The 20,400-nt window shown below is 37.6% G+C and overlaps 5 protein-coding genes across 6 annotated transcripts; all 5 read right to left on the reverse strand.

Annotated features, from left to right (window-relative positions):
* Nucleotides 1–248: 248 nt before the first annotated feature.
* On the reverse strand, nucleotides 249–2,666 carry LOC137818686 (transcription initiation factor TFIID subunit 11). The gene is made up of 4 exons (XM_068622246.1): nucleotides 2,287–2,666; nucleotides 2,118–2,205; nucleotides 739–838; nucleotides 249–588 (listed from the first exon to the last, which is right to left on the reverse strand). The coding sequence occupies exons 1-4, from the start codon at nucleotides 2,589–2,591 to the stop codon at nucleotides 461–463; spliced, it is 621 nt and encodes a 206-aa protein (XP_068478347.1). The 5' UTR covers nucleotides 2,592–2,666; the 3' UTR covers nucleotides 249–460.
* A 651-nt stretch (nucleotides 2,667–3,317) lies between these two features.
* LOC137819060 (thioredoxin H9-like) lies at nucleotides 3,318–6,164 on the reverse strand. Of its 2 annotated transcripts, none has more exons than XM_068622784.1 (5): nucleotides 5,762–6,164; nucleotides 5,144–5,211; nucleotides 4,071–4,196; nucleotides 3,860–3,982; nucleotides 3,318–3,648 (listed from the first exon to the last, which is right to left on the reverse strand). In XM_068622784.1, exons 2-5 carry the CDS (start codon nucleotides 5,162–5,164, stop codon nucleotides 3,496–3,498), a joined length of 423 nt encoding a protein of 140 aa, XP_068478885.1. In that variant the 5' UTR covers nucleotides 5,165–5,211; nucleotides 5,762–6,164; the 3' UTR covers nucleotides 3,318–3,495. The 2 variants fall into 2 exon arrangements, with proteins under 2 accessions (XP_068478885.1, XP_068478886.1); XM_068622785.1 differs by having other exon boundaries at nucleotides 6,067–6,159.
* Nucleotides 6,165–9,985: 3,821 nt separating this feature from the next.
* LOC137814065 (uncharacterized) lies at nucleotides 9,986–10,561 on the reverse strand. Its single transcript, XM_068616605.1, has one exon. It carries the CDS (start codon nucleotides 10,559–10,561, stop codon nucleotides 9,986–9,988), a length of 576 nt encoding a protein of 191 aa, XP_068472706.1.
* A 435-nt stretch (nucleotides 10,562–10,996) lies between these two features.
* On the reverse strand, nucleotides 10,997–11,806 carry LOC137814071 (uncharacterized). Its single transcript, XM_068616618.1, has one exon. The coding sequence runs from the start codon at nucleotides 11,804–11,806 to the stop codon at nucleotides 10,997–10,999; it is 810 nt and encodes a 269-aa protein (XP_068472719.1).
* Nucleotides 11,807–16,280: 4,474 nt separating this feature from the next.
* Nucleotides 16,281–19,514, reverse strand: LOC137819298 (uncharacterized). The gene is made up of 5 exons (XM_068623099.1): nucleotides 19,057–19,514; nucleotides 18,795–18,894; nucleotides 18,266–18,383; nucleotides 16,927–17,730; nucleotides 16,281–16,842 (listed from the first exon to the last, which is right to left on the reverse strand). The coding sequence occupies exons 1-5, from the start codon at nucleotides 19,157–19,159 to the stop codon at nucleotides 16,462–16,464; spliced, it is 1,506 nt and encodes a 501-aa protein (XP_068479200.1). The 5' UTR covers nucleotides 19,160–19,514; the 3' UTR covers nucleotides 16,281–16,461.
* Between the last annotated feature and the right edge of the window lie 886 nt (nucleotides 19,515–20,400).

Consider the following 20,400-nt stretch of genomic DNA (forward strand, 5'->3'; position numbering starts at 1 on the left):
TGCAATGTAAAGTGAAGGATAAGTTCATTGTGCATTTTCACATGAATCTTTGCATGCAATGTAAAGTGAAACCTAAGTTCTTATTTTCACTCCACCCTGCCCGTGAACAGTACTCATCCGAATGTAAACATATTACTCATCAGAATGTAAACATATTACTCATCAGAATGCAAACATAGTGGAAAGAATTATGATCAAGAAAGCTGACTCGTGAGAATATATGAGAAAAAGATAAAATGCTAGCTGAGTCACAGAAATGTGAATCTTTTTATATTGTAAATCATAAATAGATACAGACTGCAAAATTGAATCTTCCTTTTGCAAAGTAGTGATATCATGCACAGTATTCATATTTGGTAGATATAATTTATATTGTAAATGATAAACAGATACTGACTGCAAAATTAAATCTTCCTTTTGCAAAGTAGTGATATCATGCACAATATTCATATTTGGCCATCTACCGGAAGAGTCTGGAGGCTGATCTCTTAAATACTTTTCCTTCAAGTTTTAGTCGTCTATACGCTTCTCGCAGATGACAAGGCCGAATTGGTCCAGATTCCTTCCTTTCTTTCATAACTATTCTAGCTGCAAAAAATACTACAATTGATTAATATAAACAATTGGAATTATGCAAAATCTGTGCATATCCTTGAAATTATTACTGTGATATTTGTTTGCATTTTGCAATAATTTTAGAAGGAAGTGCTCAAACTTACAAAGGAAAACTAGCCTTACCTGTTTCAACAACTTCACCAACAAACATTTTTGCAATGCCTGATACTACAATCGTAATTGGCACTGAAATCTTCTGGGTCCCAGTGATGCTAGCCAATAACTGATAGAGGGAGGGAGGGAGAGGAGAAAATTTCATAAAATATTGTTATATAAATTACTAGTTCAAATTTGGATATAAAGAATGATAATTCGTAAAAACAACTGCAAAATTATGAGTTAAATCCAAAAGAAGCAGCATGCACACACCAAGCTAATAACCCAGGAGAAAATGCAAAAGGTTACCTCAATCAGCTAAAAATTGGACAAAGTCCAACTGTAAGGTGGTGGTGGTATAATTTAATCCTCTACGAGTCTTGACATTAAAATTATTTTTTCATCAATCAAGAAATAAACCATTCTACTCGTCTAATCCATAAAGCTTCAATTCTGACAGATGATCAATTTCATTAAATACAGCAGCTTATTGATCTCTCTATGATTGTTTGATGCAATGACATTGATAACATATCTGTGATGCCCTTATTCTTTTTTCTCCATCATATTTTACTTACACCTATTAACTTCCCGGGTAAAATTTCCTTAACATCAACAAGCCACCAATCCAAAACCATACTTGTTTTTATTTCCATAAATTACACAGTCCTGAGATTTCATCAAATCTACCCTCTGCCTTTTTAATCCCTACCCTACACTAACTCCTCTTGTATATAAATGTTTAAAATACATTACAGTTACTTCCTCTATACAATACCAATAAAACACATTACACAGAGCAACCCTGTACGGAAGAAACAACAAACGTCAAAAACACATCATCCATACAATACTCAGGAAACACATTACATGGTGCAACTCTGTAATAAAGATCACTAAGTAACAATTACCCCATGCAACACTGTAAGAAAGGTTACTGTAAACATTAAAAAAAAACAGAGGGGTCATGTACAATTTCAAACAAGAAATATCGGGAGTGTCATTGTAATTTTCTCATGTTTCAATCTCCTATCAAAACAAATGAAATCCAAATCCAAAAGCACGTTAACAGTATAAATCAGTATAACGTGTTTTACCCAACACAAAAACCATTAAAGTTGCTTCAACTCGAAATTAATCCATGTCACAGTTCCTTAAAGCAAAGTCAAACAAGGGAACATTTTCCTCTAATCACATTAACTGGATTAAATCAAACATGTGAATATACAGCTAAAGTGACAAATAAAAAATGTGAATATATACCTAAAATCACATTAACTGGTATTTCAACGTGATTTTAAATGATACAAGGTGAATACAAACATGCATCTTGAGAAAGTGTTAAATTTGGCAAAGCAAAGCAATGAAACCCAACTGGGATAATATAAGAAGAGAAGAAGACACACCCTTTTCATGTTAGCTCTCTGAAACCCAGCCCTCCGAAAGGACTCGTATCTACTCATCTGCTCATTGCTGAATTGCGACAAAATAGCCCTGAAAAAGAAAAGGGATGAAATTGGTAAATAAGGTAAAAAAAGGTAACGAATTTGAATTGAAGTGAAGTGAGTTACGAACTGCATCTTGGCCATTTTGTGAGGGTCGCCGGTGGAAGGGAGCTTGGAAAGCTCAACGTCCATGTTGTCTTCTTCCTCCTCCTCTTCATCGTCCTTGTCCTTGTCTTTGTCTTTGTTCTTGACGACCGCACTCGCCTTCTGTGGAGGCCCTGGATTGAGGGGTAGAAGAGAAGGAGAAGGAATAGGGTTTTGATTATGATTATGGTTATGGCTATGGTTATGGATTGAATCTGCCTCTGTCTCCGTCGGAGATTCAGGCGGTGATTCCTCGAACGCTGCTTCGAACGGATCCTTCGATTGCTTCATTCCGGAACACGCTTGTTTGGATCAGTGAGAGAACTTTTTCAGATAGGATTTAGAGTGATTTAAGAGTTATAAGTTATAAGAAGATTTTTTTTTTTTAAATATGTAAAATATAAGTTACAAATTTATTATTTCTCTAAAAAATATTTAAACAATAAAATATGAGATATTTTTTTTATAAATTTTAGTTAATTAAAATTTAATAAATATCTATAAAATATATTTTTAAAAAATCAAATCAAATCAAATAAAAATTAAAAAAATAATTTTATTATTTAATAATTTTATTTTAATTATTATTAAGTATGTAATTTATATTTATTATTATTATTTTAGTTACTATCATTATTTATAATTTTATTACCTTTATATATATATATATATATATAGATAGTTACAACCATCTCTTTTTTTTCAACATATTTTCTCCACTAGTTCATGAAAGATAAAAATACATTTTTGAGAAAAATATTGTAAGGAGATTTCTATTTTACTTTTATCAATACAACTCATTTTACAATCTTTTATAATTACAATCATAACAATTAATAAAAAAAATTATTTTAGAATAATTATTATAATATCTAATTTTTTAATTTATTATTATCACTAAAAAAATGGATACAGAAACTCGTGTGTTTCCATTGGTATTGTGAAAAACATTTTACTTTGTCAATACTACCAACATAATTTGTGTATGTTTCACGAAGATTAAATAGCAACAGTAACTTGTGAAAATATATAATCACTCAAATCAATATTCTGTAAAGCATAAAGCACACATATATTTACAGTGAAAATAAATACAATGACAATGTCACAGGAAAACATGCAGAATACACACTGCCACTGGTTCTGAAGAGAGAAGGGAAGAACACAGGTTCTACAAATTGACATACAACAACAATTACGGTTGAAATTGAGGAACTCCATCAGTAATCGCAGCAATCTTCTTCTCCAGCTCTGGCTTGTTGGCTCCTACAAGTTTGTCAAACTCTTTTCCATCTTTAAAAAAGAAGAAAGTTGGTGTGGCTTTGATGTCCAAGGAAGTGCTGAAGTCCTGCAAAATACAACAAAACCATGTTTATTGCTGTCACACAAGGAGAAGACAATAATTTAGTCCCATAACATCCAACAAATTTTCATCCTTGATCATTGGTTTCCATATAAAGAGTTCTCTGTTGCCTAGAGTGCTGTGTGTGGAAGTAATAAATTGATCAATGGAGGAACTTCACTTCCAAATAAATAACATATGCAACTTCTCTACTTACTGCCAGTTCATCCACGTCGACTAATAAGAACATGATAGACGAGTGTTTCTCGGACAAGTCGCAGTAATATGGAGCAATCATCTTACAAGGACCACACCATGTTGCACTGAAATTTGCAATAACCTGTTAAACATGAAGCTTTAGAATTAACTGTTGCACCCAAAGGAAAATTGTCCTACACAAAGTTCAAGTGTAAACAAGTAAAACTTACAATTTTACTATCCCTACTTGCTTGTTTCAAATGTTGGTCCCAAGATTCTTTGGTAGTAATAAGTTGCACATTCCCAGAAGCAAAATCCACATGATGATCAGAATCACCATCGTCAGTATTATTTTCCTGCAAACATTAGAAACATGAAACTACAGTCAGTCTAAGAATTAATGAAAGACATGAGCTGGTATATACAAAATTGTTTTAGAAGCATTGAGGTGTTATGAGGCTTGCAGAACTATTAAAGAAATAAAATATTTTCCCTTCCACAACACTTCCTCCAATTATAGGCTTCTACCAAATAGCTTAAGCTCTTAGCAAAGTAGGTCTTCTACAGAGTATTAGAGCCTCTAATCAAATGGACAAAAGTTCAAACCTTGTCACCTCCATTCTTCTACATTACATGAATATCACTAGTATAAGAACAGCACAAACTTAAACTACAATGGGATTTTACATGAAAAGGTGTGCTAGAATCTAAAACCATTCAGGGACTTCAACCTAATAGCTTTAACTTTGTTGGTCTTTGACAAGATGTAACAAAATTCTCTTTCAATTGAACATGTTCTTTTTTATCCAATTGTTGCTTGTTACCTAATGTTAATACCATTTTTATTCTTGTATCTATCCGTATTCACAAGTTATGTCAATTCGACATAGATTGACCAGATAAACAACAAATTTATGACTTCACTGTGAGGAACTTTGGTTATGTTATATCAATTGGAGTTGTGTTGACGTACTATCAATGGTTCTTAGACTGTCTGAAGATGCAACAATTTAGGTCTGCAAGTGGCAAGAAAACAACTCTGTTTTTGTCCCAGAAAAAAATAATCCATAGAAAAATAGCACCAGTAAAAGTTGCAACAGCAAGGCTTCCTTACACTACTATCCTCATAAGTCATAAACTACACCAGAGGGGAGAAAAATTGCTACAGACACATTCAAAATTATGACCTACGCAGTTTTAAGATAACAGTTTATCAGAGAACATCAGGAAAACATTGGGCTTTCAAGTTCATATGAGAAGAAATAACTAAAAAATTTCAATTGAAGCATCCAAATATTCTCACCCTATGCAAACAATTGCCCATGTAATTGTTTCAAAGCCACGACACTGCAAATCTTCAATAAAAGGACCCTGCAAACAGAATTTCGGCACAACAAATCTCTCAAAAATCCATAAAACTCGAAGAAAGAACAACAAACAACAGGGAAGTCAGAGACTGAAGAAGGGGATTAGTATGGCAATCACAGGAGAGTAAGAATTCCAATAAAAAGAATGAAGGTAGACAGCATGAGAATTGCAAAGCCTAGTTAGACACGATTTTCCTACTTAGATTTCTAAAAACTGTTCCAAGTTTTCATTACCAAAATGCAAAGTAAGGATATTAAATGATATGACAGGGGTGGTGGTGATGGTGATGACGATGCAAGTGGGGTCCCATCATTCATTCAGAAAACTCATTTAGAAGATAAAAACACAAGATTTATTGCCTCTAATAGCACAAGTTCTATATCTGGGATTTAAAGCTGCCAACTTTCCATCCATTCACAACAGAAAAAGAAACCCATGAAAAAACAACCAAAACTGAAGGGAGAAATTGTGAAATTGGATTAGGAATCAGATTGAAAGAAACCCCAAAAGTTCAATATCAGAGGAAAAAACGAAATGAAAATAAAAAACAGACCTTTGGGGGAAAAAACCTAGTTTGCAGATTCGGGGCAAAAAAGGAACCGCTCCTTGAATTGAATCCGTGATTTGGGACAGTGAGTTGAGGAATATAGCTAAGAGAAGATAAAGCGTTTGGATGGTGGCCAGGTTAATAAATAAATGTCTTTTTGGTTCCCAACACAGAAGATTTGTATTTGGTGTTCAGACATGGTTATTTTATTTACAGCAGTTAATTAATAATTGATAAGTAATATAATACCTACTAATCAATTCATTGAATAAAGAATGAAGACAAAGACTTTGAAAAGTTAAGAAATTCACATTTCTCAGGTGTGAAATGGAAGTTATTAATGATAAAAACCAGATGCTTCCTTAAAGAGAAGTGAAGGAAAATGGAATGTGGAATATGAAATATGAATGCGGTGATTCAATTTTGACCTCTGACCTTTGAAGACGAATCAGTACCAAGTTTTCCAGGTTATCCATAATCATAACTGTCTATTGTCCTTTCTTTTATTATTGTCTTTTTTCTCTTTTTCAAGAGTTAATTAAATCATATTTTTTTTCAAAATATTTTTCCTTAGATTTTTTCAATTATATTTATATTTAAAAATTGAATGATTTAATATTTCAAAAATACATGGATTATTTTATTGAAAATAACTAATGTATTTAACTAAATATTTACTAAAAATTGGATCCCAAATAGATTATTTTTATCCCAAATATTAAATACAAAATACAAGTCTTGTGAGAGCTATTTTTGTTTGGATAGAGTGATGTGTGAGAAAAAAAAAAGTGATTAAACGTTTATAATTTTCTTCTCAAAAAAAAAAAAATTAAAAATCTTCACTTTCTTCTTTTATTTAAAGGTTTCTTTTGAATTTTACAATATCATTTTTTTAATTATTTAATTCGATGTCAAAAATGTTTTTGAGATCACAAAGTTTAAAAAGTTACTTTCTTACATAATTAAAAGTTTCTAAATTGTGTAATCTAGAAGATATTTTTTTACGTATGTATTATATCGTTTAAAAATATTTTTTATATAATTTTTTTTTATTATTCAATTTGTAAGTGTTCTAGCCAAGACAGATGACCCTTAGTTAGAGCATAAAAGATAACATCAGAACAATCTCTTTTTTTTGTCTCAATCGTGCTTTTAGGTACACATCGTTTGCCTCTCTGACTTGCTGCCTTAATCCATTGCATACTACTGAACTCTTTATTTGCATCCTCTACTATTGTACTTGTCCTTTCTCTCTTAATGGATTACAACTTCATTTACTCCTGGGCTAGACACGACATTTTTCGCGAATTCTCTGTCTTTACCTCTTCCACCAAGATTGAAAACTTCCGTCATGCCCAAACCTTGAGTCGTTCTGATCTTGAATACCACATTCTCGTTGTTCCTAACATCCCTGATGAACCTGTTTGCAAAGACCGCCAGAACGAACAACCTTTCTGCTTCTTTTACGAAACTCTCTTTACTAAACTCAGCGTTCGTCTTCCACTATCATCCTTCGAAAAGGGTGTTTTGACTATCATGAACGTTGCTCCCGCTCAACTCCACCCCAATAGTTGGGCCTTCATCACGGTCTTCCAAATTCTCTACACTCACTTTGACATTACTCCTAGACCCGACATGTTGTTTTACTTTTTTGAATTCAAACCCTCCAAACGAACCTCCTGGGCTTCTCTCTATGGCGTCTCCGGCCGAGGTCTCTTATCACTATTTCAGTCTTCCTATAAAACATCTAAAGGAAAGTTTCTCAAAATTCAAACTGATTGTCTCGATTTTGACCTATTAACCAGTTTGCCTTTATATTGGTCTCCCCGACCCCAAAGCCAAACTCCCCGTTCTGTTGATGATTTAGAAAACAACGAATTAAATGGTTGCACAACACTTGACCAATTGGACACCATATTTGAAACCTCTATACTCTTAAATCTCGAACCCTGACCTACCGATGTTAAAGTTTGCATTGGTGTTTTACTCCTTCACTACTTTTCCATTTATTCCTTCTTTGTATTTACAACTAACCATAATTTTCATGCATAAAACACCATGTCACTAAGCAGAGCTGACATGAGGCTTAGCCTAAAGAAGAAGGAAAAGGCCTCCTCCATCGCCCCTTCAGCTGATTCGGAGAAGACCGACACCCTTCCTCTGAAGCGAACAGGCATGGGGAATACACACACCAAGACCTCTCGACCGATACCTGAAACAGAACACTCTTCCCACCAACACTCGACCTCTGGCAGCCAATCATACCAGAGCAAAAATCCCCCCAGTACTGCCTTCATTCCCACACTGACCACTTGGACAGATTTCCTGCAACACCTGAACAACCTTGCTCGGTCACATGAAACTCAAGTCACCCTCTTTGACTCTCAAAGGAAACAACTTGAAGAAGATTTGGCCACAACACAAAAGAACGTTGCTCTTTTGGAAACTCAACTTCACGACAGTTCTCGGGATAGAGACGATCCCCACTTCAAACTGCAACAAACTTTGACTGAGATGTCTTTGAAACAAAAGGAGTTTGCTACCACTGAGAATCTTCTCCAAACCAAAGTGCAGACCCTTGACACCGCCCTTGAAGCTGCCAAAGATGAGATCGCTCGTGGCTTCGTGGATGGTTTTAGCGTCGCCTTGGAACAATTCCGAGCTCTCTATCCTGACCTCAACCAATCAGAATTCGACCCATTCAAAATTGTGGTGAATGGGAAGATAGTCTAGGAGTAACTATATTATAAGCATGTTATTTTCTGGTGAACTCCTTGTATTTATCTGCTTTTGCCAAACTCTATATGTGCATATTTATTCTACTATATTAAGCTTCATGTCATGTATGGTCTTCGTAACATATAAACTAATCAACCAACGACGTTAATACCACTTTTAGCTAAACTGAAAAAGGTTCGTTCCATGCAATACATGGTCTTCTTTATATTATTATTTTCAAAACAAAATGTCGCTGGTACCTCACACAGCTCACGATGAGGAGATCACACTCCATGTCTTGCACGATCTTCTTAACAGATATTAAAAAACAAACAACGTCGGAATTTCCTTTAGTTGCACTAAGGAAATTATTCTCATGCTATGCATGGTCTTCTTAATTGTATAAATTTCTAGTCGACGTTGCTGGCACTCATTCAGTTAAAACTGACGAGATTACTCATCATGCTAAGCATGGACTTCTTAATTTTACAACTATTACATTGATTACTTTGGTAACTGTTCTTGCCGGTTGACGAGATTGCCTTCGTGCGTAGCTACGAACTGCGTAACAAGGACTCCTTAATTTGTCAGCTGCGAGAGCTTATATACCTTTCTGGTGCTTCTGCCACATGTTTCCCTCTGACATTAAGCCTATTTGTAGGTGCAGCCTTACAACACTGTAGCCCCTACCTTAGAGAAATCCCAGCGTGTAAAGCTTCCCCTCTCAGAGTGCATCCTGCGGGGGGTGACTGCTTGGGTGCCAACTCATGCACCCAGATCCTGGTCACTCGCCCTATGAGTGTCTCTACCTCCCCCACGTGCCATGCATGTAGATTACCTCCTGGGACGTGGCCCTCTCATGGGTCGTCTCTATCCCAGTGGTTCTCTAACGGTGGCGTGTACTATCGCATCCCCACACCTCATGCACAGATACGCCGTGAGTTGAGTCTCTCCCTGCTAGGACTGAGGGTGTGGCTTGGAAACCACCTTTCTTGTCTATTACTACTCTTCAGGGTACCGAGGCCCGAGGCTTCCACTCCCCTACCGTGTCGCCCTCTCCACGGTTGTTCCTGCCCGTGGGTATCGGGGGGTGGCACCACTCAGATATGAGCACTTCTTGGTCCGAGACCGGTCAACACTCGATACCTGATCAACCCCCTTTCTTACCTCATTGTGCCCCTGATGGGTCCCACCATGTGTTGACCATAGTCAACGCCCGGTACAGTAACTCTACTGGATTAGGTCATAGCAAGGTTGGCATCCTACCAAGCTACCTAATCCTTTGGCTATGTATTATCTCACATCTTATCACAATTAATCATATTGAAGAACGTATATGAGTCACCACTATTTTATCTCAAAACAAGAATATAATGTTGTTCATAATTCATGCTAATATAAACCATCAACACTTATTTCAAACAAAAATCAAAAGCTTGGCATACCCATGCCTTTATTTCATCATATCATAAGAACACACTAACTATAATAAAAACGAAGGCTAGTTATATTTCATGTCCTTGGTATTATCCCACCATCCAGAGTTTCCAAGCAGTATGCTCCTTTTCCCAGTATCTCTCGGACCCGATATGGTTCTGTCCATCTTGCCGCCAACTTACTATCCTTCTTATTTTCTCTTGCCTTCCTCAGCACCAAATCTCCTTTACGGAATCCCTTGTGATTAACTCGACTCAAGAACTTGGTTTCAATCATCCGTTTAGCGGCAACTTCTCTGATTCTGACTGTTTCTCTTAACTCATCAACCATATCGAGATGCAACAATCTTCCTACTTGTGACTCTGGCTCCCTAAAATCTTCCACTCTTCTTGAAGGCACACTCAATTCCACAGGTATCACTGCATTCGTCCCGTTCACCAAGCTAAACAAGATTTCTCTCATTGTTGATTGTACCGTAGTATGATAAGACCATACAATCTCTGGTAACAACTCTACCCATCGTGCCTTAGCATGTTCTACCTTCTTCTTTAATCCCTGCAAAATTATCTTGTTCACAGCTTCTACCTGCTCATTTGTTTGGGGATGTTCTACTGATGTGAATATCTGTTTGATTCCTATTTCCTTGCACATGTCCCGAACCCTGCTGCTCATAAACTAAGTGTCGTTGTTTGATACCAACTCCTTGGGCACACCAAACCTGCATATTATAGATTTCCAAATAAATTTCACCATTTTCTCAGTTGTTATCGTGGTTAATGGCTCTACTTCTATCCATTTCGTAAAATACTCGATGACGACCACAATAAATTTAAACTGCCCAACTGTGATTGGAAAGGGTCCTAAAATATCTATTCCCCACCTAAAGAAAGGCCATGGTGTTACCATTGAAAACAAATATTCTACTGGCTCCTGTATTAGATTGTCGTGTTGTTGACATTCATCACACTTTTTGACATATAACATGCAATCCTCTCATAGCATTGACCAAAAGAAACCTGCTCTCAATATCTTAATAGAGAGAGCTTGGCCACCGATGTGGCTCTCACACATCCCTTTATGAACTTCCTACACAATCCTTTCCTTTTGCGGACTCTCCACACATCTCAGTAAAGGCATCGAGTATCCTATACTGTACAATTTATCGTTAACCAGTACGTACCGACCCTTGTTCTTGCGCAATATTACCAATTCTTGCTTATCCATAAGTTCCTCCCCATCACACAACCATTTCTTATACATGTTCGTCCACCCCTCTTCTTTCCCTAGCTTTCCCGTCGTGACTTGCATTACGTCGTCCACCGAGACACTAGGAAACTCGAGATTTTCTTGAATCACCGACCTGTGACTGTCGGGCCTCTTGGTACTTGCTAGTTTTGACAGTAAATCTGCCCTTGCGTTCTGATCTTTAGGTACATATACCAATTCAAAATCCGCAAATTCTTTAGTCATCACACGTACCTGGGCCATATATTTTGTCAAATGCGGGTCCTTCGCTTGAAAGTTTCCAGCTACCTGCTCGGTTACCAGCTGTGAATCACTCCACACCATCAAACTTTTTACTCCCATGTGAACAGCTAACCGCATTCCTGCTAAGAGAGCCTCATACTCCGCTTGATTATTGTTGGCCTTAAAGGCAAATTTTACTGACTGCTCAACCAACACCCCATCTGAGTCCTCCAATATTACTCTTGCTCTGCTACCTTTAATATTTGATGCACCATCTACTGATAACATCCATTTATCATGTTTGTCTTGATGTTCATCTTCTGATGACGTTAACTCAGCCACGAAATTGGCCAACATTTGGGTCTGAACCAGACCCCTTAACTCATATATTAATCCATGTTCTGACAGTTCTATTACCCATTTCATCATTTTTTTTCGCTAAATCTATTTTTTGTAAAACTTGCTTAACAGGTAAATATGTTTTAACAATAACTTGGAAATTCTGAAAATAGTACCTTAATCTCCTGGCAGCTACAACGATCGCCAAAGCTACTTTCTTCAACTTCTGGTATCCCAGCTCCGCTCCTTGCAGCATTTTGCTAATAAAGTAGATCGTTCGTTGTTCCATCCCCGCCTCTTGCACTAGTACCGCACTGATCGCCTTGTCCGTCACACATAAATATAATAGGATCGACCTCCCTTCTGATGGCTTGATTAAAATTAATGGAGCTGCTAAGGTCTCGTTCAACTTTAAGAATGCCTGCTCACATTCCTTCGTCCATTGGAAATGGGTATTACTCTTTAAACACTGAGTAAAGGGGTATGCTTTATCACTAGCTTTTGAGAGAAATATGGATAACGAAGTTAAACGTCCCGTCAACTGTTGCACCTCCTTCACTAATTACGGACTTCGCATGTTGATGATTGTCGAACATTTCTCTGGATTCATTTCTATCCCTCTCTGAGTCAACATAAAACTCAAGAACTTGCCCGCCCTTACGCCAAAAACACATTTTTCCGGATTAAGCTTCAATTTATATTTATCCAATGCTTGGAACAACTCTTTTAAGTCTTCCACATGTGAAGCCTCATGCTTAGATTTGACCACCATATCATCTACGCATGCCTCCACATTTCTCCCAATTAAACCACTCAAAATACGATCCATTAATCGTTGATACGTGGCTCCTGTGTTTTTCAATCCAAAAGGCATGACTGTATAACAGAAATTTGACAAACTTCCCCTGAATGCAGTTTTCTATTCATCATTCGGGTGCATTTTGATTTGATTGTACCCCGAATAAGCATCCATGAAACTCAACAGCTCACACCCCGCCACCCCATCCACCAAGGAATCGATGTTCGGTAATGGGTATGCATCTTTTGGGCAGACTTTATTTAAATCTGTAAAGTCTATACATATTCTGCATTTTCCATTAGACTTCTTAACCAACACCACAGTAGACAACCACGTGGGATACTGAATTTCCCTCACATGCCCCACCTTTCGCAGCTTTTCTACCTCCTGATTCACTACCTCCCTTCTTTCGCCTACCAATTTCCTCCTCTATTGCACCACTGGCTTCCTCCTATTGTCGACAAACAGTTTGTGGCATATGACATCAGGATTAATTCCTGGCATGTCGTCCACTGACCATGCAAAGGCTTCAAAGTTCTCCTACAAACATCTAACAATACCTTCCTCCAACTCTGGTTTCAAATTGCAACCTATTCTGATACCCTTCCCTTCCCTCAGCATGATTATCTTCACATCCTCCATTGGTTGTGATTCTTCTGGCTCATAACATACTCTCGGATCTAATTCAGATTCCTTTCCTACTTTCCTTCCTCCTTTCCTATATATAAACATCTTTTATTCTTTAGACTTCCCTCATAACACTTTCTTGCTTCCCTTTGGTCCACCATTAACATTCCTACTGTACCGTTTTCACACAGATATTTCACCTTCATATGCATTGAAGATACTACAGCTCTCAGCTTGTTTATAGTTGGGCTACCTAACAAAATATTATAGGATGATGGCACATTAACAACTATATACCTGACATCGATAGTTCGTGCAAAATCACCCTCTCCAAAGGTTGTTCTGGTCTCCAAGAAACCTCGTACCTGAATAGGTTCCTCTGAGAATCTCACTAACACTCCATCGAAAGGCTCCAACTCCTATATTGGGATACTCAAAACAAACGCATCCCAAAATAATACATCCGTCGAACTGCCCTGATAAAGCAAAACACGATAAACCCTCATACTTTTCATCACCAACGAAATTACTACCGGGTCGTTGTCATGGGGGAAGACATCGACTAGGTCCTCATTCGAGAAGGTTATACAAGGTTCCTCTTCCGAACGTTCCTCCAAAAGCATCACAACACGTGCATATTTTTTACGATTTGCACTGGATAAACCGTCACCAAAAAATCCACCGACGATGGTATGTAGCTCCCCCATCGTGGGTTGTTCATGACCGTTTGATCCTCCCCCGAAAATCCTTCTCCCGATCTCCCTTTTTTCGGGTCCCGATCATCTTCACTCCTTGCTTTGAAAATCTGCAACGCTCCTTCTCTAATAAGCGCGTCGATTTGTTTTACACAATCCTCTGTATCATGCCCATTCGTTTTATGGAAATGACATCATGCATATCTACTAGGCCCCAAGTTTCGACTCGTTTTCTCTGGAAAGCGTAATAACCTTGTTGTGTTCACATCCTTGACAATCTCTATCTGAGAGACCATTAACCTTGACGACAACCACTCACTTCATCCTCTGAATGTATCCTGCCTTCCTGTCCAACCCTGTCGCCCTCCTCCCCATTCACTTCGCCCTCTTCCCTCATTGAATCTAAAACCCCCGTAAAGGCCTTCATACCTCTTTTCTTCCTTTCGGTTGACCCTAATGGGTCCCCCCTGTTATCAACTCCCTTTGCTTCTCCGCCTTCGTCCTTCTTTTCATCTTCCCTTTTCAATAAACTCCTCTACTTTGATGTGTGAGATAGCTCTAACTTTCACTGCTTCCATGCTTTTTGGTCTTCTTTCTATCAAAGACTCGCCAAAAGTTCCCGCTCTCAGACCTCTCGTGAAAGCCTCCACAAACATTCTCTCATTAGGCTCCGGGATTTGTACCATTACTTCACTAAATCACTAAATCGACACAAGAACTGCTTTATGGATTCTTTCTTTGCTTGTTTTAACTTGAACAAATCTGCCAATCCCAAGGGTTTCACCTTATTGGCCGAAAAATGAGCCATGAATAATCTGGTGAATACTTCAAACGACATTACCGATCCTTCTGGCAAGCTGCTAAACCAATCCAACATCGTACCCACCAAAGTACCCGCAAACATCTTGCACTTTGTCGCCTCCGAACCCCCACAGATCAACATTTGGGTTCGGAAATTTTTTAAATGAACACCCGGATCTTGCTTTCCAACGAAAGTTCCCATTTTTGGAAAAACATAGCCCGCTGGGATTGGTTCTCTTAAGATTTCCTCCGTAAATGGTTGAAAATCTCGATCATCCTCGTTACCCTCCTCAAACCGACCCATCACGTGCTGATCCAATTGCAGCTCGAGCTCTTCATTCCTTCGCTGCAACTGATTTTAAATTTGTAATGATTCCTCCAACATCTCCCTCGCTCGCTCACCTTCCCACCTCATCTCCTTCTGAGCCCTTCTAAACTCCTTTGCTCGTTCTTCGTTTTGCTTTCTCATAACTTCCATCATCTTCATCAGCATCTCGGGTGTCCCTCCGTCGTTTTCCTCCGTGTTTCGTCTATTTCCCCTCATTTTTCTTATTTAAGATTGTGGCACAGGAAAATTTCACCTGTAAAACAATCTCTCTTTTTTTCTCAACCACGCTTTCAGGTATGCATCGTTTGCCTCTCTGCTTGCTGCTTTAATCCACTGCATACCACTGAACTCCCTATTAATGTTCCGACCTCATGTCCGTTGGACAACATCGCTAGGGTCAATCACCGCATTCGAGGTATTGTTCGCTTTGGAGTTCGGTGCTCCGTCACAGTTTTGTCCTGAAAAGGCGTCTCAGTGGGTTGAAAGAGGAGAAAGTATATAAACTGTCATTGACTCGATTCCTGAGCGATGTTGGAGTATATTGGGATACGGGAACAATAAGTCATTTTGATTATCAGATTGTAAAATTTGAAGCCTTTTTTTTATTTGAAAGTATTTTTTACTTTTGAATTACAAATAAGATATTTTTTTTTATAAAAAATAGCTTTTAAATTTGTTTAATCCAACCATGCCTTCCTAATGTTACTTTGAAAAAAAGAGTAAAAATGCATTAATTTACAATTATAATTTGTTCTATTTCTTCACGTGGGGTTCATGTTCCAACAAAAAATGATTTTTCTTTTCAGAGCTGTAATCTCGTGCAAGGTGATACGATTCCTGAGAATATTCCAAGACGAAGATAAAGTTGAGCACTCTCTGCAATCATGAAAACAACACACACAACACCATAACCCACACTCTGTAATACAGAGAAAGCAAACAAAAACGAAACCCTAAAAGAAAGGGAAAAGGGAAAGTGATGAAGAATGAAAAGAACGTAAAGAAAGAATTCTGATATTGAAAACAGGTACGTAAAGCAATACAAGGGTGTGCAATATAAAAGGAAAGAAAAGCGTAAACTGGGCCTAAGTACATGATGGGTTACAGAAGGTAAAAAGGCCCAAATCAAGCCCAAAGACAAAATAAATTCTATCACAGGATTATCAACATATCAGTAATTTATATTTTAAATTATTTGACACTATGTTTTTTTTCTTTCAATTCTACTTTACAACCCCTTTTAATAATAAAATATTATGTTTTTTTTTAATTAAAATGAATATAAACAAAATTTTAGAATAAAATAATAATATATTTGATTTTGAGGTGTCTTCTTTTATTTCTGACTATGCATAATTGATAATTTTTTGCATGGTATTACTGTAAGATCGAAGTTAATCCATGCATTTCATGTAACAAGTTCATTTCCCCAGCTCTGAGACACGATAATGAAGCAGTAAATAGCATATTACAAATTACTGTGAGAAGGAGAATGCTAGTAGAATCCAAAGGGTTCTGGCAGGGATTCAAATCCATTGTCAAAGATAGCTCCTTCATCACACTTTCCATCAACACTATGCAGCCAGTTTGTGTTGTTCAAATCTTCTTTAAGCAATACTGAATCATAAGGATACACATCTACCACTGCATTCAATTTTCCCAAGTACTGTTTTTGCCTTTCACCTTTCTCTCTTCCATTTTTCCTGTTAGTGTTGTTTCCATTGTTTCTGCTTTGGAGGCTTCCGTTGATGTTCATTGACGATGCAACACTCAAACCTCGAGTGTGGTGTGTCTTGGGAGTTGAAGTTCGAACACTCTGAGGGTAGAGTGTGGCACTTGAAAGTGAACGAAGAGTTCCTGACCCGTTCCTCACATCCTAAATGAAAAGGGTTCATTTTCATTGCACCATTATGACACAAGATCTTTAAGGAGTAAATTGTGATTGCAGAAATGGACTTACCATGTGTCTGATAGCCATATCCAATGATTTCTTTGAGATGGTCCTTCCCAGACCATTGTTGTCTGAGGCTGTAGTCGAAGACTTCACAGATTTCCTAGCAACTAGCTCAGAGGCATCACCGGCATTTCCATGGACACGGGTTTTTGATGTGTACTCAGAGAGCCTCCCCCTGTTGGCAATAGGAGATGGCTGTCTCCTTGACACGGTGACAACTGGGGTTTGCATTTCTGAGTTGGGCTTCAAAGGAAGAGTAGCAACAGCACCAGGACGAGACCTGCCTGCAGAAACAGGTCTATCAGAAGGCAATGTTGTTCTGAGGTTTGGTGGTGTTTCAAGAGAAAAATCAGGTGGCACGATTAGCTGGGGACGAGGAGTAGCAGAACTGCGTGCAACACGCGTGGCTGATGGTAATGGAGATGGCAGAGAATGGCGGCGAGAGGGAGTAGAGGGCCGCGAAGGAGACCTTGAAGTGGCAGATGGTGAATGCAAGTTGGCAGGAATGGATGGCCTTGGAGTTGAGCTTGGAGTGGAGGGTCTTGAGACTTGTGATGTTCTAGTTTTGTTGGTGTCAGTGGTAGAACTGGGAAATGAGCGTGGTAAAAGTGCTCTTGGGGGTGTTGGTGTTGTTGTTTGGCGTGAGGTTGGAGTGGAAGACCTTGCTGCAGATGGAGAGCGAGTTATGGGAGAGGATGGCCTTGTGTTATGGATGGAGGAGGATCTGTTTGGACTGCGAGTCACTGAACCACTTCTTGCTGGTCTTGAGTGAGAGTGAGTGTTGTTGTTCTCTGATTGTGAGGCAGAAAGCTGAAAGATATGTAATGTTTTAAGAATTTATGCATAACAACAGAGTGAATTATTCTTTTATGCTGTGTTCATATAATATCAGAATACCAATTTGTTGTTATGGAAAGAAACAAGATATAGAATTCAGAAGGAGCCAACTTTAGTTTCTTGTCTTCTCCTATAAATGTTTGTTGGAATGGTTATCCAAACAAGTATGAGTAATTATCAGAAAAGATGCATCGTCTAGCTCTTCTGAGAGGTTGAGTATGCTTGAGTTTAATTTTTATGAGTTGAAAGCAAACATAAATTTAATGATAGCACATTGGAGTGCAGTTGAAGTTACTCAAAGGGACCGGTGAAAGGCATGTAAAGAAGCTGCACTAAGTAATAAGCATGGCATTAACAAAAAGCCAATACTTCTTCACTTAAGCTTGACAACTAATATATCTTGCTGCAATTACTTCATCTTATTGATAAAGCACTAATAAACTTGTAAGCAAAAAAAAGGTCTAAAATAATTGAGCATCACAGTGCTTATGCCTATGCTGGAGCATACCGTTGAGGCATGACTGTATGACATTGGTCGACCCAAACTGCTTCTTGGAGGCACCAAAGTTGGTTGGGATAAACCTTCTGATGATGGTAAATGAGGGGTCTCCGGGGGAGTAAGGAGCCTACAACACACAATAGCAGTGGTTAAAAATCGAGTATCACAAATGCATGTGCCAACATTGGGAACTATTTGAAGCTGCAGTCTGTCATTTCAAAAGGTGAGGAAACATGAAGCCAACCACAGAAACAGATCAAACAATATATGTATGAGTTGACATGACATTGAAAGTGTGTGTTGCATCAGTTTGTTTTACTAATGCGTGTAGCAAGATTCAGGGCAATTGGGAGTCATGCTTTGGCTTTTGTATGCTTTTGATTATTGATCTATGGCATTGAAATTGAATTGCAACTCACAACAATTACAATGGTAACATAGAGCCAAAAACATAGCTAGCTGAATACTCACATTATCCAGTGGAAGAATACAGTGTCTAGTATGATAAAAGGTGACAGAGAATGAAATGCAGTGTTACCAATCATAGTCATGCTTTCCTCCTTCGGTGGATGACAGTAGATCATCAATCCCGATGGTGGCCAGTTTTGCTGATTCAAATGAAAGTTTCCCCGGTTTCCCTATCCAGAAACAATCAAAGAAGTGATTAATGACATTGAATTACAAAGTCACATTAGCAAAGTTGAGTTTATGATTGCAATAAACAAAAACATAATTAAGAAATGGAAGAGAAAACGTTGAGTGAATGAAGGAGGGTAGCAATATGAGGAGTTAGGTAGGACCTTGGGAAGAAATTGTGTAGGAGAAGGGACGGATGTTGGCAAAGCCATTGAAGCTGTGACCTCTGGTGTGATGATGGTGAGTGACATTCCTGGTGTTGTTCATGATGCCAAGAACTCAAGATTGCATTTCATTGATCATGTCCTCAACACCAAACTCATATGTGTTGATATAATAGGGTATGATGAGTTGTGCTGGTTGGAATGGATGGAGTGAGTGCATTGCAGTGTTGTAGATGGCAAGCAAAAGCATTCACTTGTTTGTACGTCAACACACAAAACAGAAACAGAAACACAAAAACTGAGAGTGTGGGAGGGTACAATTCAATGCTCTAACTTAGTCATTCAGTTTCTTAACTTTTGTTTCATCACACTTTCATTCACTGCTTCTCCATTGGGTTGGATAGGGTGTGTCAGAAAATGTTGAATTACAAATCATAAAGCCATGGACATTGTCACGTGGTCACTTCCTACTGGCCCACGTGTCCACTTCATTCACTCATGGCAGCTTTGAAATGAGTTTGAGACAAACAAATGCCCCCATCGCACATGCTACCCTATCATTAAAGGGCTTCTTTTTGGAGTTTGTTTAGGACCTTATTCATTGCTCAAGAACCACACTCTTCAACATCTTCCACCCACCTTTTACAATTTTATGCTATTAGGTCTAGGTTTTTTTTTTCATTATTACTATGTTTTCTTTTTTATTTCATTCTATTATTTTAAATAATTTTAGTTCAGTCACTTCTTAAAAAGAATAAGTATAAGTAATTATTTTCTTTAAATTTATGGGATGTAATTACTACTCTAAACAAATTACTTTGCATGATCGAGTCATATTTCTGAACATGTTCGATATAACAAATGTTATCTAGTATTTTTTTTATATTTTATTCATAATAGGTATAGATCTCTGTATTTTTTTTAAGGAGTTTTCTTTATATTTATTTGCATATGTTCGTTCAAATCTCTTATTGTATGTTGGGTGAAATCTCTTATCACTACAAGAAAATCATGAGATAAAAACTAATTTTAGATAAAAAAACAATTAGTTGTTATAAAAACTAAATTAGAGACCATTGACTAAACAAATTTTTGGTTTCTAAATTAATTTCTATTATTGTTAAATAGTTTCTAAATTGATATCTAATTAGCTATCAAAGTTTTAACTACCAATTATTTATATTCTAAATTTGGTAGCAAAAAAACTTGGTAGCTAATTAGATACCACTTTAGAAACCATTTAATAATAATAGAAACTAATTTAGAAACAAGAAAAGTCGATGTGGGATCTCCAACAAATTGATTTTACGAAGTGAACTTTAAGCCTAACTCAACCCCATAAAA

This window comes from Phaseolus vulgaris, chromosome 10, assembly GCF_000499845.2.
Source record: "Phaseolus vulgaris cultivar G19833 chromosome 10, P. vulgaris v2.0, whole genome shotgun sequence".
In the NCBI taxonomy this organism is placed as follows: Eukaryota; Viridiplantae; Streptophyta; class Magnoliopsida; order Fabales; family Fabaceae; genus Phaseolus; species Phaseolus vulgaris.

Coding starts and splice junctions, on each gene's coding strand:
- LOC137814071 (XM_068616618.1), bottom strand. CDS start 11,806: ATGATGAAATGGGTAATAGAACTGTCAGAACATGGATTAATATATGAG.
- LOC137818686 (XM_068622246.1), bottom strand. CDS start 2,591: ATGAAGCAATCGAAGGATCCGTTCGAAGCAGCGTTCGAGGAATCACCG. Junction 839..2,117: donor AGAGAGCTAACATGAAAAGG/GTGTGTCTTCTT, acceptor TCCCTCTATCAG/TTATTGGCTAGCATCACTGG. Junction 589..738: donor TGGTGAAGTTGTTGAAACAG/GTAAGGCTAGTT, acceptor TATTTTTTGCAG/CTAGAATAGTTATGAAAGAA.
- LOC137819060 (XM_068622784.1), bottom strand. CDS start 5,164: ATGGGCAATTGTTTGCATAGG. Junction 4,197..5,143: donor TGGGCAATTGTTTGCATAGG/GTGAGAATATTT, acceptor TAATGTTTGCAG/GAAAATAATACTGACGATGG. Junction 3,649..3,859: donor TCGACGTGGATGAACTGGCA/GTAAGTAGAGAA, acceptor TGTATTTTGCAG/GACTTCAGCACTTCCTTGGA.
- LOC137819298 (XM_068623099.1), bottom strand. CDS start 19,159: ATGAACAACACCAGGAATGTCACTCACCATCATCACACCAGAGGTCAC. Junction 18,384..18,794: donor GGAAAGCATGACTATGATTG/GTAACACTGCAT, acceptor TGTGTGTTGTAG/GCTCCTTACTCCCCCGGAGA. Junction 17,731..18,265: donor CATACAGTCATGCCTCAACG/GTATGCTCCAGC, acceptor CATATCTTTCAG/CTTTCTGCCTCACAATCAGA.
- LOC137814065 (XM_068616605.1), bottom strand. CDS start 10,561: ATGTGCAAGGAAATAGGAATCAAACAGATATTCACATCAGTAGAACAT.